This window comes from Catharus ustulatus, chromosome 3 (genome assembly GCF_009819885.2).
Source record: "Catharus ustulatus isolate bCatUst1 chromosome 3, bCatUst1.pri.v2, whole genome shotgun sequence".
Taxonomy (NCBI): Eukaryota; Metazoa; Chordata; class Aves; order Passeriformes; family Turdidae; genus Catharus; species Catharus ustulatus.
Window position 1 is genome coordinate 108,496,044 of NC_046223.1, and position 12,717 is coordinate 108,508,760.

A 12,717-nucleotide genomic window follows, 5' to 3' on the forward strand; every position below is an offset into this window, starting at 1 on the left:
CAGCAGGTGACACTCCCATGCTGACAACCCACTCTCCTGGATATACCTCAGCTCCTTGCTAAATCATTGACAGCTCTTCCTGCCTCTATTTTAAACTGAGAGATTAAATTGCACCTACACATGTCTGCACACACACACAGACACCCACACCACCCCTCAATATGCCGATTCTGAAACAAGCCTTTTGGAATGCAGTTAGTGTGCAATGTCGCTGCCACATAAAATGTGACCACTGAGAAATGGGGTCACTTGGAAACATTGCTGGCACTGGCCAAAAGCTTCACTGGGGAAAGTCTGCAAATAGTCCAAGTTAAGCCCTGCTGTGGCCCTCCCCCTCCCAGCTACAGCAGGCCAGATGCAGGTCCCTGGGAAAAGAAAAGGGCAGGGAATACCTTCTCAGCAGTCTCTGTGCCCTAGACACATCACAGCCTGTTCTCAAATCCCTGGGGCACAGGTATGGAGTGCTGGCCCAACACTGCTCCTGGACTCAAAACCCAGCACTCAAATTCTAACCATTTACCTAAGAAAGCTAAAGGTACATTTTGCATTTGAACAAAAGCCTTTTATGTTCATCAGAAATTTCAGCAAGATCCTAAACGCAGCTGTGGCTTTCTTAACCGTATCAATGTATTTGCAGGTGATTAGATATTTGTATTTCCCTGTCTGTAATGTACTTGCCAGCAATGCTGTCAGTGTCTGCACCTGTCAATGAAAGTTGCATTTCCACAGGCTTGGCCTGATATCCCTGCTCACAGCCTTCCTCTTTCACCTTTATTTTAAAAACTTTAATTCTTCATAGGAAGTGAGTTTGAGGATAGAAGTGTTCAAAGGGTGGTGATGGTGAAAGAAGTCAACTGGAATGGAACATTTTCAGCTGCATGCTCTTGACACAAATTGGTTATACTACAGTAATAATACAGAGAGCTTGCTCATCATTTTCGAGGCACTGCTATACTGAGGGCAAGTCTGAAGGTGCTGATCTTCAGTGTTTTACCAGCTCCAAGAGAAGACATTCAGCCCAGTCCTCAAATCATACACATACACCTGAGCTTACTGGGTTCAAGAAAAGGAGAGAAAGTGGAGAGGAAGATACTTCCTCAGCCAGAATGTTTGGTTCCAACCTAGACTGAGTCAGCACTATTGTTTGTTGAAATAAGCACTCTGGTTTTCCATTTAGCTTTTGTAGATCTGTTGACCTGTGAAGTCTCTAGCTCCTGGATGCTACTAGAATAACAAAGGCATCACATAAAGAAACATTCACAGCAGCCTCAAGGGAGTCATCAAAGCTTTCTAGTCCACAGCAGTTAAATGACATTCAACCGTGAAAGTGACAAATAAAACTTATTTCAGAAAAAAAGCCTACCTCACCGTAAGTCTCCAACAATCCATTCTTTCAAATTCTTTTCAGGTAATATTCATCCATTAATACTTCATTAAGGTTCCATTAAGAATTAGTCTACTCTGGAATGAGGCTGTAATTTAGTTAGATTAAAGGAACACAATCCCTTTCTGACAATGTTCTTATTTCAACAATGTTTCGAAAGAACAAAAACAAGTACATGGTAGATGTACCAAGTATGGCCCATTACAACCAAGACTTCCTATTCTGCATCTCCTATTTCAGTAGGAATCCACCTTTGCTGTTTAGAAGGCAAGGTCATTCAGTCTGAAAATTACAGGTTATCTCTGCTCTTCATGCAATTTCAGTGCAGTTCTTTACTACGGTATTTTGAGGCTGATCATCCTCTCCATTGTTCACCGTCGCATCCAAGGCTTTCCTTGCAAGAGGTGTACACACATTTCATGCAGTAGTGTTTCTTTAGAATTGCAACAGTCATATTGAAACACAACCCCAAGTTTGGCTCAGTTTCTCTGTAACTCTTTACAGAGAAGTTAATGAACTCTTCATTCTTCAGCCACCTGCTAAAGGTGCTGCTCGCAGCCATTTACAAGTGTTTAAAATTAAAACGTGAAAATTAAAACTGAAGATCAAAGCAGGACTTCTTTACTGTGTAGCACAACTCCCTCTGCATCGCTTAGAGAACTCTGTTCAACACTCAACACTGTGGCATGCTTTGACAACACATCCACCCCTCTACAGCTTGCGTTACAGTGAGTAGTGCAAAGTTCAACCCGTTTACATGGTTTTACAAACCTGCTTGCTTTGTAGCTTGCATTCCGATTTTCTGGAATGCTGCTTTCTGCCCCACCCAAGTCACCTGCCCAGTACAGACTCTTGCTGGGAAGGCAAGACCAAGTCCACACAATTGTAAAAGCTAAAGTATACTGAGAGTCTGAGTTAACAATCAGAGAAAGAATTAAAAAAATTTAGTAGGTCACCACCTGAAGTGCAGAACTGATGTATTCATAACTAAGGAATTATTGAAAACATCATTTATTATTAATTCTCCTTCCTTTGAGTAATAGTAACATAGATCACTCTAAACCATTCTTCCATATTTTTACTATATATCCCAATTACTAGAACTTTTTAATAATGTAGACCAAAACAAAAATGTACAAATATTAATATTAAATAAGTTATATGAATTTTAATAAAATCAGCACTGACTCATGGAATACTCATGCATTTCACTGGAGCCCATTTTATTTCTACCAACCCCACACCACAGGCTCCCTAAACCAACACATGGGTTCATCCCCTTGAAACAAGGCTACTCTATCAAGGCTGTTACTTTCTGATACATCTCCCACAATAAAAGAATGAATGCTATGTCTTCTTTTTAGAAGATTTTATTAAAGAATATTCAGTCAGCTGTATGAGACATTTATGGAACCTCATTACTGAGTTAAAGTGCCATCAGTCAAGCCAAACACACTGAGAAGCTTATTCTCTTCGGTCTAATTTGCATGAGGTCTTACACAGTTCATGCCATGCAAAGCCCTATCAAGACCATTACACATTTTGCAACTACCCTTTTAATGAAACCCAAGGTTTCAAGAAACAGCAAGTTCAATACACATGAAAATAAAAATACAGCTTGCACAACCAAGTGCACTTATACACTGAACAGCAGCAACATCACTAAAAATAGCTGACTTTGTGCTTCACAGCAAAACTGCTCATGGCTCAACGATTTTGTTCACTGAACCATGGGACTGACAAGCCTTTGAAAGGCACTCAGAGGCCTCAACAATTACAGTGCAAGATATCAGGAAAACTCTTTATTCCATTTCTCATTGTGATGGCTCAAAAAAAGGATGACTATTAAGAGTTATTTTCAAATAATTTTTACAGAAGTGTTTCACCATCAGTACCCTGCATTGTCCAGTCAGACTACAAGTAATGACAAATATGCATATATATTGCAAAACACGTCTCTCCTTAATTTTTATTTGTAAAACACAAGTTTTTAAGCAGATTTAACCAGAAATTATATTCACACCCACAAATTTTATTCCAGATTTTTTTCTGAATGCTTTTGCAGATTGTCTTTCGTCTCAAAACAGAGTTCCAACATAAAACACTCTCTTATATCATACTTACTGAACAAAGTTCTGCACTCCCACAGCATTTAAAGTGAGAATTTCACTGTTGCCAAAATGAACTGCATAGTTATCTGCATTCTTTTTTGCAGACACTCCCTGGCACTTACTTCAGTAAGCCAACCATCACTTCACTGATATCCCACAATTTTCTTGCAACCAAGTCATCCATGGCTTTGGGCAGAAGTTCTTCCTCTTTGCAGTCTCCAAAATACTTTCCTGACACGCCTTCAACGTCAGGAGAAGAGGCCAAATAAATAGATGTCTGGGCTCCTTCCAGAGGCGTTTTGAAGAAAGCCCATGACACCAAGTTGAACAGAGGCTTGGCCAGCAAAGGAATATTCACATGTCTGCCTAGATTTGTTCTGACAATCCCAGGATGAAGTGAGTTGACAGTGACTCCTGTCCCCTCCAACCGACGGGCCAGCTCCCTGGCAAATAGTATGTTAGCCAGTTTACTTCGGCTGTAACAAAAGCTTTTATTGTAGCTTATTTCACTGTTCAAGTCATCAAAGTTGATCTCTCCATATTTGTAAAGCTTTGAGGACACTACAACAATCCTGCTTGGGGCAGAATTTTTGAGGAGGCCCAGAAGAAGGTTGGTGAGCAAGAAGTGGCCCAAGTGGTTCACACCAAATTGCATCTCAAAACCATCCTCTGTCTTCATGTATGGACACTGGAATATTCCTGCATTATTTATCAGAACATCCAGCCTTGACTCTTCCTTTAAAGAGGAAAGAAAAAAAAATCGTTCAGTTTTAGAACTCCCATGTATAACATTATTATGTTTCAATTTCTCATTGGGCATTATTAAAAAAGAAGTAATTTCATTTCTAGTTTTCTGAATTGTAACTTTCTGATATTCTCTTAAAACATTGCTAGGGAAAAAAAACACTTTTAAGCTGAACTACCACTAAACTATGCACTTGGTCCCAGCAGGATGCAAGCATCTGACAGCAGGTCTGTATCAACTTCTAATGCAAGCAAAGAACACAACCATCAACTTCTCCAAGAGCAACTTTTTCTACAACAACTCAGAGATAAATTACCTTTGTGATGCATTTTTTTCCTCTTTAAAAAGCAATCTGTCTTTTGCACCACAAGAGTCTACACTAATATATTGCAAATCTCTGCTATAGCAGAGGGATGTAGTGTGCAGCAGACATACAAGCATGGAACACAAGGTATTAGCACAAGGAATGAACCTCAGAGCTGAAGGAGAAACCATTATACTGCAGACCCATCATCTCACTGGGATGATAAGAAAAACTGACAAATAATGTTTTAATGATTTTAAACTTGCCTTACTTCAAAACCAGTACACATCACTCTGCTGCTGGGTGAGAACTATGCAGCACGATTCACAGAAAAGTAACACTCATGTTTCATATAATTTGAGTCCAATAGGTCTACTTAACAGGGAACAAAGGCTCTATGAGGTGCTCAGCATATAAGATTTGATGGATCAGTATTCTGGTTGAGGTTAGCAAAAACCACACTCAAGGATGTATGTTACACTCTCCAGGAACAGAAAATACAAGTAATTAACAGAGAAGCGGCATTGATAATTTAGATATATTTATCATGCACTTCATGCTGCAGAATCCACTCAAAAATTAAGAGCTCTCCAATTTATCCAAAACTATAATTTAAAAAAAAATACAAATTAAACTGCATAAATAAGCTCCGAATTCAACACTCTTGCCCACCTCTGACAAAAGACTGTGAAAGCACAATTCATGCTTGCATGAATCAGAGGCAAAGATATTAATTTTCTCTAAGAGCAGTGGGAGTTCTCTTTGCTTTAAATTCTTTAAACCCCATGCAGGGACTGGAAGATAATCTGAGACAATCTAGGGCCATTTTGATGATAAAAATAGAGAACCTCATAAATGAATTCTGCACCACTTCTCTTTTATTTCACTGTCATTAGCGGCAAAGATACAAAGAGCAAACCTCAAATCTGCACTTGGCATTCAGTTAAAGGTGCTGGCATCCACATCACTCAAAACTTCGAGTACTTCAGTCTCAGACTGATTTCTGTGGAACTTGTGGCTGCTCAGTGTTTCAGACAATTGGGATCCAAAGAGCACCAAACTCATTTGGTGACACAATGGTCAGTCACTATCACTAAATCAGGACAGGAGTGAAGAAGTACTGACTGCAGATCTGCTCACTGAAATGATCCTTCTTTCTTCTTTAGAGAAAAACATCTGACAGGAGGATTTATTTTTGCAAGACTTAACACTTCAAGAAGCAAAACCTCCACACGTGCTATTCTGTGGAATTCCTACACATAATAACCTAGAGTGATGTGATCAATGCCAAGCAGCCAGCTACTACAAATAAGGGCAGCAGAGTGCACAAAACACTACTTTGATGGGCAGTGCTATTCCTTGTAGCCTCTAAATTCACTTTCACTTTCATCATCTTCCCATGGAACCCTCCAACATCTCAGTCTTCTATTTTTTTTCAGTGAGACTAAGCAGTGAGAGATACAATCACTCTAAGTCATGCAATATAAAGCTTCCACAAATAAAGCTAAGCAGTAGGAGTGTACAGTCTCCTTACTCTGCCAATGTTTACATCTTCTTTATGTCAACCAAAACACCACAAGAACCCCCAAACAAATCCCAAAATAACAGCTCCAAAAAGGACTCACAGATAGGGAAGGTAAATAGCATAAACTTGGATGGAAAAGCTCTTTAAAGTATCCCTTAAGCTTGCATCCCTTGCCATTTAGATGCATTCAAGTTATAATGCAGGCATCAGCAATACTTTGAAGATAGCACATTCTCTCTTCCTTTATCTATTTCTCACTCAAGAGCCACTCTGATGCTTTGTACTATAAAATATATAACTCTTAAAAGTTAAACAGTACATATACATATTTTTTTAGCATGTGGTTATTTTACAAATTTTACATCCTTTCATGTATGCAGGTTTTCTCACAACACTGAAGCAAGATTAGACCTTATCACTGGATTCATATATAAATAAACTACAAAGAGCCCCACTAGAGAACTTAAAACTTGACACTTAACTTTCAGAAATGCAATTTGAAATTTAATGCAACATAGTCCCTGTTTTCTTCCCCTCTAACAACAGGGTCTGAGCATCTTAAGTACTTAACAAACACATCTCTGAGCAGCAGCAGAACTTACTAAGCCTGGTTTCCCATGACTTTGTGTCTCATGACTCGAGGAGCTAGATGTGATGAAATCAAAGTCCCAAAAGATGGTTTTTGTGGGAATGAAATAATGCCTTCAAGAGTGCTTCCCTCTGCTCTACACATCTAGTGGCATTTCTGTCAGGGAAAGCAACTGGACGTCTCATTCTCCTTAAACACAGGTTTTCAGGCAATCTGCACAAATTTTATGTATTTTAAAATGGCCATTGACTAGATTCTGCTGGTGATGGGTGAGAGATTTAAATCCCTGGGGGGTGATGCAACCTAAGGAGCCGGCAGAAGAATGTCTGGAGCATGTCAGCAGTGCACCTGTCAACTTCTATTTTTCTAGTGGCAAAGCGGAGCTGTAACACTAATTTAAACAAAGGTTAAGCTAGTTAATTCTAAGAGAAAGGAAGAAAAATAATTTATCTCGCACAGAAACAAGCATTTTCTTCCCAGAACAGAAAAGATCTAGAATATTTTAAACCAAAATAGACTAAACTATCACAAAGTTCACGCTTCCAAAAGCTAATTCACGGCCAATTTGCTTATGCCCTCCTCCCAAACCCTGCGGTGAGCTCAGACTTCCCCAGCCCCCCGAGCGCGCTGCTGGCAGCAGGAACAGCCGCAGCGGCGCGCACACCAGCCCGGGCCCCAGCAGGAGCGGGGGCCGCGGCCAGCACCGCCCGGCCCGTGCCCGCCGTGCCCTCTGCGGCCCGGCCGTACCTGCAGGACGCGGTGGCAGAAGGCGCGCACGGAGCGCAGCGAGGCCAGGTCCAGCTCGCGGACCACCAGCTCGCCCGCGCCGTCCGCCCGCTCGCCCACCTCGGCCCGGATCTCGCGGGCCGCCCGCTCGGCCCGCGCCCGGTCTCGGCAGCCCATGATGACGCGGGCCCGCATCCGCAGCAGCTCGGCCGCCGCCGCCCGGCCCAGCCCGCTGTTGGCGCCGGTGATGATGACGGTCTTGCCCCGCATGGAGCCCCCGCGCCCGGGCCGCGCCGCGCCCCGCAGCCAGCGCCAGGCGGCCACCAGCAGCCCCGCGCCCAGCACCAGCGCCGGCAGCGCCGCGGCCATGGCGGGGCCGCGCGGGGCCTGCTGGGGCTTGTGGTCCCGGAGCGCCTCGGGAGCCTGCGCGCTGCCCGCCGGGCCGGGCCGGGCCGGGCCGTGTGCCCGCGGCACAGCGCTGACGGGCACCTGAGGGCTCTGCTGCCCTTCCTTGAGACCTCCACAGGCTGGGGAGTTGGGCGGAGAGAAACCTGATGGGGTTCAAGAAACCTGGTGGGGTTCAACAGGGGGTCTTGCACCTGGTGGGGAATTTCCCCAAGTACCAGCACAGGTTGGACGCTGATTGAAACTCTTTAGTTGTTGGCACTGAAGCTCTTTAGCGGCCCCTCAGCTCTGCCAACTTTGTTTTGAATCCTTAACCCAAAATCTGTTTGCAGCCATCGATTTCATGTCGTGTTTCCAGACACTCTCCCTAATCCCAGACGCTGGTGATCCCAACCAGGGCAGCTTGGACCCATTCAGGGAGTCAGGAGCAGCCACTGTGGTTCCCCCCACACCTTTTCACTCTAGCCATGGAAGAGTCAGTAGTACGAATGTACAGAGAGAGAATTAAAAGGTAACCGAATTTTGATCAAGACCAGTGTAAGTAAAAAAAAAAAAAAGTGTTTAACAGCAACAAAAAAGAACACAGTACTGGAGTTCAGTGCAGATTTAGCTATAAGATGGTGTCAAAGAGGACAGAACAACATAGATTAAGAGAGGTTTGTGATGAGGACCTAGAGGCCAGCATGCAGAGGAATAGAGTACAGGGAAACAATCTTCTGTGGGGAAGACAGCTTGAAACAAGCTTGACTTGGCTGATAAGGAGCCTGTCTGTCCTGAGTCAAGACCCAGCACATTTGGGGAAATGACTAAGAAACCCAAGAGGAAACCCATGAGTCTTTAATCAGGTTTCTTGTGGCTTGCCTGGACATGACAACCATTTGCAATAACAAGCTCCCCTTAACTGACAAGTGTTGGTGCTGCCTGCAGGCCTTCACATGCCTGCAGTCTGTTCTGGGGCTGACCTCAGCACGTTACAGCAGCAGAAACAGCACATTCTTCTAGAAGTGCCCTTACACTTACCATGTCTTTTCTGATTGTCTCTTGCACTTAAACTACAGTTTAAGGGCTGTATAGGCAGCACCATACCTAAACACTCCAGATGTATTGACAGACCTCTTCTGTCTGTCTTCACCACAGAAGACACTCTTCATTCTTGGCCCCTCACTCCATTGTGAGTAACCTCATGGGTACACCAAAGGGTTTTAGCCAGGCCACACCATTGCATCTGTGTATGAAGGGTGGATTTTGACATCCTTAACGTGGTGTAAGAGCTATGTTGAGGTGTGCTTCCGTATGTTCTTATAGTAAATAGTGTGCTGGGAGGCGTTGCAGCCACACCCAGTCAAGGACCGTGAGGAAGGAAGAGTATTTGCCAACAAGATGTCAAAACAGGAGAACCAGGAAACACCCTGTTAGAGGAACAGATTCGTTCTGAAAGAAATCATCCTGGTGGGTGCTGAAGAATCTGCTGTTCATCACCCAGCCATGAGGACTCTGGCAGTCATCTCTGATGCCCCTACTTAGAAGGCTGCAGTTGTGTTGGAGAGGGCACTGCCTGTTTGTTGATGTCAGTCCAGTCTTCAGTGCAAGGAGCATTGTGCTCAGGAGCTCATGGTGATCAGACGCTGCTCATGTAGGGAAGAATGATGTGTACATCCAGATGTTGGTCCCAGATACTCAGCATGATAACTGGAAATTATTTCTTCTGACATTGACCTGCTCCACAGATTTCTGTATCCCTCTGTTGCATCAAGGTTGTGTTTAGCAATACTGCAGGTTACAGGATCTGGCAGAGGAGCGTGAAGGGTACCTGAGGATCCTCCTCAGGATGTGGGAGCCCTCTGAATCCCACATCCTCAGAACAGATCACAATCCAGAATACATGTTGGAAGACATGATGGACATCTCCAATTATTTGATCTGAAATACATTATATTTTGGCTCCTCCAGATGACATGCTAGCCTGGAAATTGAAAGGGTGTGTTAAAGATGGGAAGGAACTGGGAACATGGATTTATGACATCGTGGTAACTGGTGGAAAATATCTTACATGCTCTATAAAAAAAACAGCAAACAAACAAACAAAAATCTGGAGTCACCTTTAGAATCTTATTTCTAACATTTTTCTCCACAGGGATTGGAGAATCTTTCAGTGTGGTGCAGGAACCTGGAAACTAAGGGAACAAGAACTGGGTTTTCCTGACAGAGATCTGTTTCCACACAGAACTCATCTGTGTTATTATTACTCTTCCTCCAGATTTTGTCTAGGATGACAGTTTCTTTTTCATGAGTCTGTCTTCCAGTGTTGTAAACAGGTTGATAAAGGACAGTTCTCTCTATTCCCCTACTGAAAAACATTTCTGTTGTTTTAACTGTGACTTGCTAAGGGTTGCCACGGCATAAACTCATGGTAGCCTGATAAGCGTGAGAAGCAAGACATTTTTTGTTTAGTTTTGTGGTTGTTGTTGTTTGCTTGTTTTGTTTTGTGGACTGGAATGCTATTAGGAGACAATTCTCTTCTATGTCTACAAAAATAGAAAACACTTTCCCTCAGCTCCCACCCCACTTCACAGAATTTTCTTGAAAAAGATTATTCCGGTCCACTAGTCAAGCTGTGCCTTGGAGCAGAAGAAAATAATTTTAACAGGCAGAGGCTGCTTGGCATGCCTTTCTCCCCAAACATCCAGATTAGTCTGGAAGGTACTTGCATGAACTAGTGAGGCTCCACTCCCCCACCATGCTGCCAGCTGGATATGCAGAGAAGCAGCCATCGAGCCTGGAACCGTTGCCTGACAATTAAAAGACAGTGTATGACCTGAAACATCTAAGGGCATTTTACTCAACTAATTTAGGAAAAGTGATTGTGGGCCTTAACATCAGCTTCTGAACTTTAATGTCAATTTAAATTCTGTGACTAAGAATGTAAATTCTACTATGTAAATTTGTGAACTCTTTTCACACATGCCTTAGTGCTCTCAGGAGGACACAGCAAGAGGGAGTCCCCTGGTACTGTGTGTGCACAGATCAGAAACAGACTTGGTGTCCTGGCCAGTAGGTTTCATTCTTGCTGTAGGTAGATGGTTCATTGGAAATAAAGGCAAACATAATGGACTACATGACTCAGCTTCCAGTTTTTCACATGCATGCTTACCTTGTCAGGTATGAGACTCATCTCTGCACTCCTAAAGGGATTAGGGATCCCATTAACCTTTTAATTATCAAGATGTAATTGCTCAGTGAGTCAAATGCTGGTTTTATTTCCTGCACCCAACCTCTAGAGCTTTAACAATGCACAGATGAAAAACAACTGATACATGTTCTGCTTCAAAAAGGAAGGACTGGTCTTTCTGAAATTCACAGCCATGCTTTTGTGGTAAAGGTACACACACAATTTATATTCCACAGCTAAGGAATATTTTTGAATTCCTTGTGGGCTCTGAGCTCTTACATAAAAACATCTGCTAATAACATTTTTCATAATCTCCATTTGGTGAGGTAACTCTATCCCATCCTGGCAGACAATGACCAGGCCTCAGTTAATTCATGTCTTCCTCACCTCCTGGCTGGGCTGGGAAATGTGATACGTTTTGGGCACCAAGCCTTTAGCACATATGAAGCTCCAAGTACACAAGAAATCTGCAGTGCATCCCATCAGCATCACATACTGGTGTGAACACTTGAAAACCTTTCCAACGGTCTCTATTCATGTTTCATGCAGGATCAAGGCTTTTGCCTTTGCTTCCAAAGAACTTTGTGGCTTGGAACCAGAACATTAAAATGATTGCCTACATTCCTGGGAAGGAAACCATAATGATGCTGTGGAGCTTTCTGCAATAACAGGACAGTTCATCCAGACAGAGGAGCTCAAACTTTCAGAGGCTAACATGAGATTCTGGGCCAAATTCCCCCAAGAACCAAAGATCATGACAAGCTTGATTCACCATTTCTACTCCCACTGCAAAGCACATTCTTTTGGTTTTGTCTCTGCTGGTATGAATATATGACAACAATAAATAATAAAACAGGACAGTTGTTCCACTAGGGAGAGAAAGAAAACAAACACCACCTGACAGATGTTAGTGTTGTCATTTGGATATCTCTAAGTTACGTGGATAACAATAAGATACAGGAATTTAGCATAAAAGAGAGAGAATAAACCTATGGTGTAAATATGAAATCATGTAGGGACACCTGTCCCCTGGAAACACACTCAAGTTACCAAATGAGTTCACGCAGATCACAGAACAGTTGTTAATCCTAAGGGAATCCAGTTAAGAAGAAAGTACAGTAATTTCACAACTTAAGGAGCACCTTAAAGCCTAAAATTTTGATTGAAACCCGGAAGTGCGCCTTATAATCTGGTGCGCCTTATATATGGACAAAGTTTGGAAATTTGCCAACCCAGAAGTGCGAGGCGCGAGCTGAGCAGTGAACCAAGCAGTGAGCTGAGCTGCACAGGGCTTGCGTGGCCTCGCTGGTTCAGAGGGGCTTGCGCGATTCTGTTATTATTGGTTACTTTGTTGTGCGCGGATCCTCGCTGCAAAAAAAAAAGTGCGCCTTATAGTCTGGTGCGCCTTATATATGGACAAAGTTTGGAAATTTGCCGACACCCAGACGTGCACCTTATAATCCGGTGCGCCTTATAGTCATGAAATTACTGTAGTTCCATCGACAGCATTATTTCCAGGTAGATAACCTGCTGTTATGAAGGTGTGCTCTCAAGCTTCAGCCTTCATCCCAGCCAAGATACTCCCAGCATCTCAGACTTCTACCCAGCTCTGTGAAGTATATTGGGTCAAGGTGAGACCTCTAGCTCTTAGATTTGACTGAAAGCGATCACTTCTGGTTCTGAACATCAGGAACATTCTGATTACACAAGCTCTGCTGAGGAAATTACGCTAAAACCTCTACATTAAAAAATAATAATG

The 12,717-nt window shown here is 43.0% G+C and overlaps 1 protein-coding gene across 1 annotated transcript; it reads right to left on the reverse strand.

Moving 5' to 3' along the window:
- Positions 1-2,738: 2,738 nt before the first annotated feature.
- On the reverse strand, positions 2,739-7,758 carry LOC116993979 (retinol dehydrogenase 14-like). The gene is made up of 2 exons (XM_033055303.1): positions 7,406-7,758; positions 2,739-4,231 (listed from the first exon to the last, which is right to left on the reverse strand). The coding sequence occupies exons 1-2, from the start codon at positions 7,751-7,753 to the stop codon at positions 3,614-3,616; spliced, it is 966 nt and encodes a 321-aa protein (XP_032911194.1). The 5' UTR covers positions 7,754-7,758; the 3' UTR covers positions 2,739-3,613.
- Between the last annotated feature and the right edge of the window lie 4,959 nt (positions 7,759-12,717).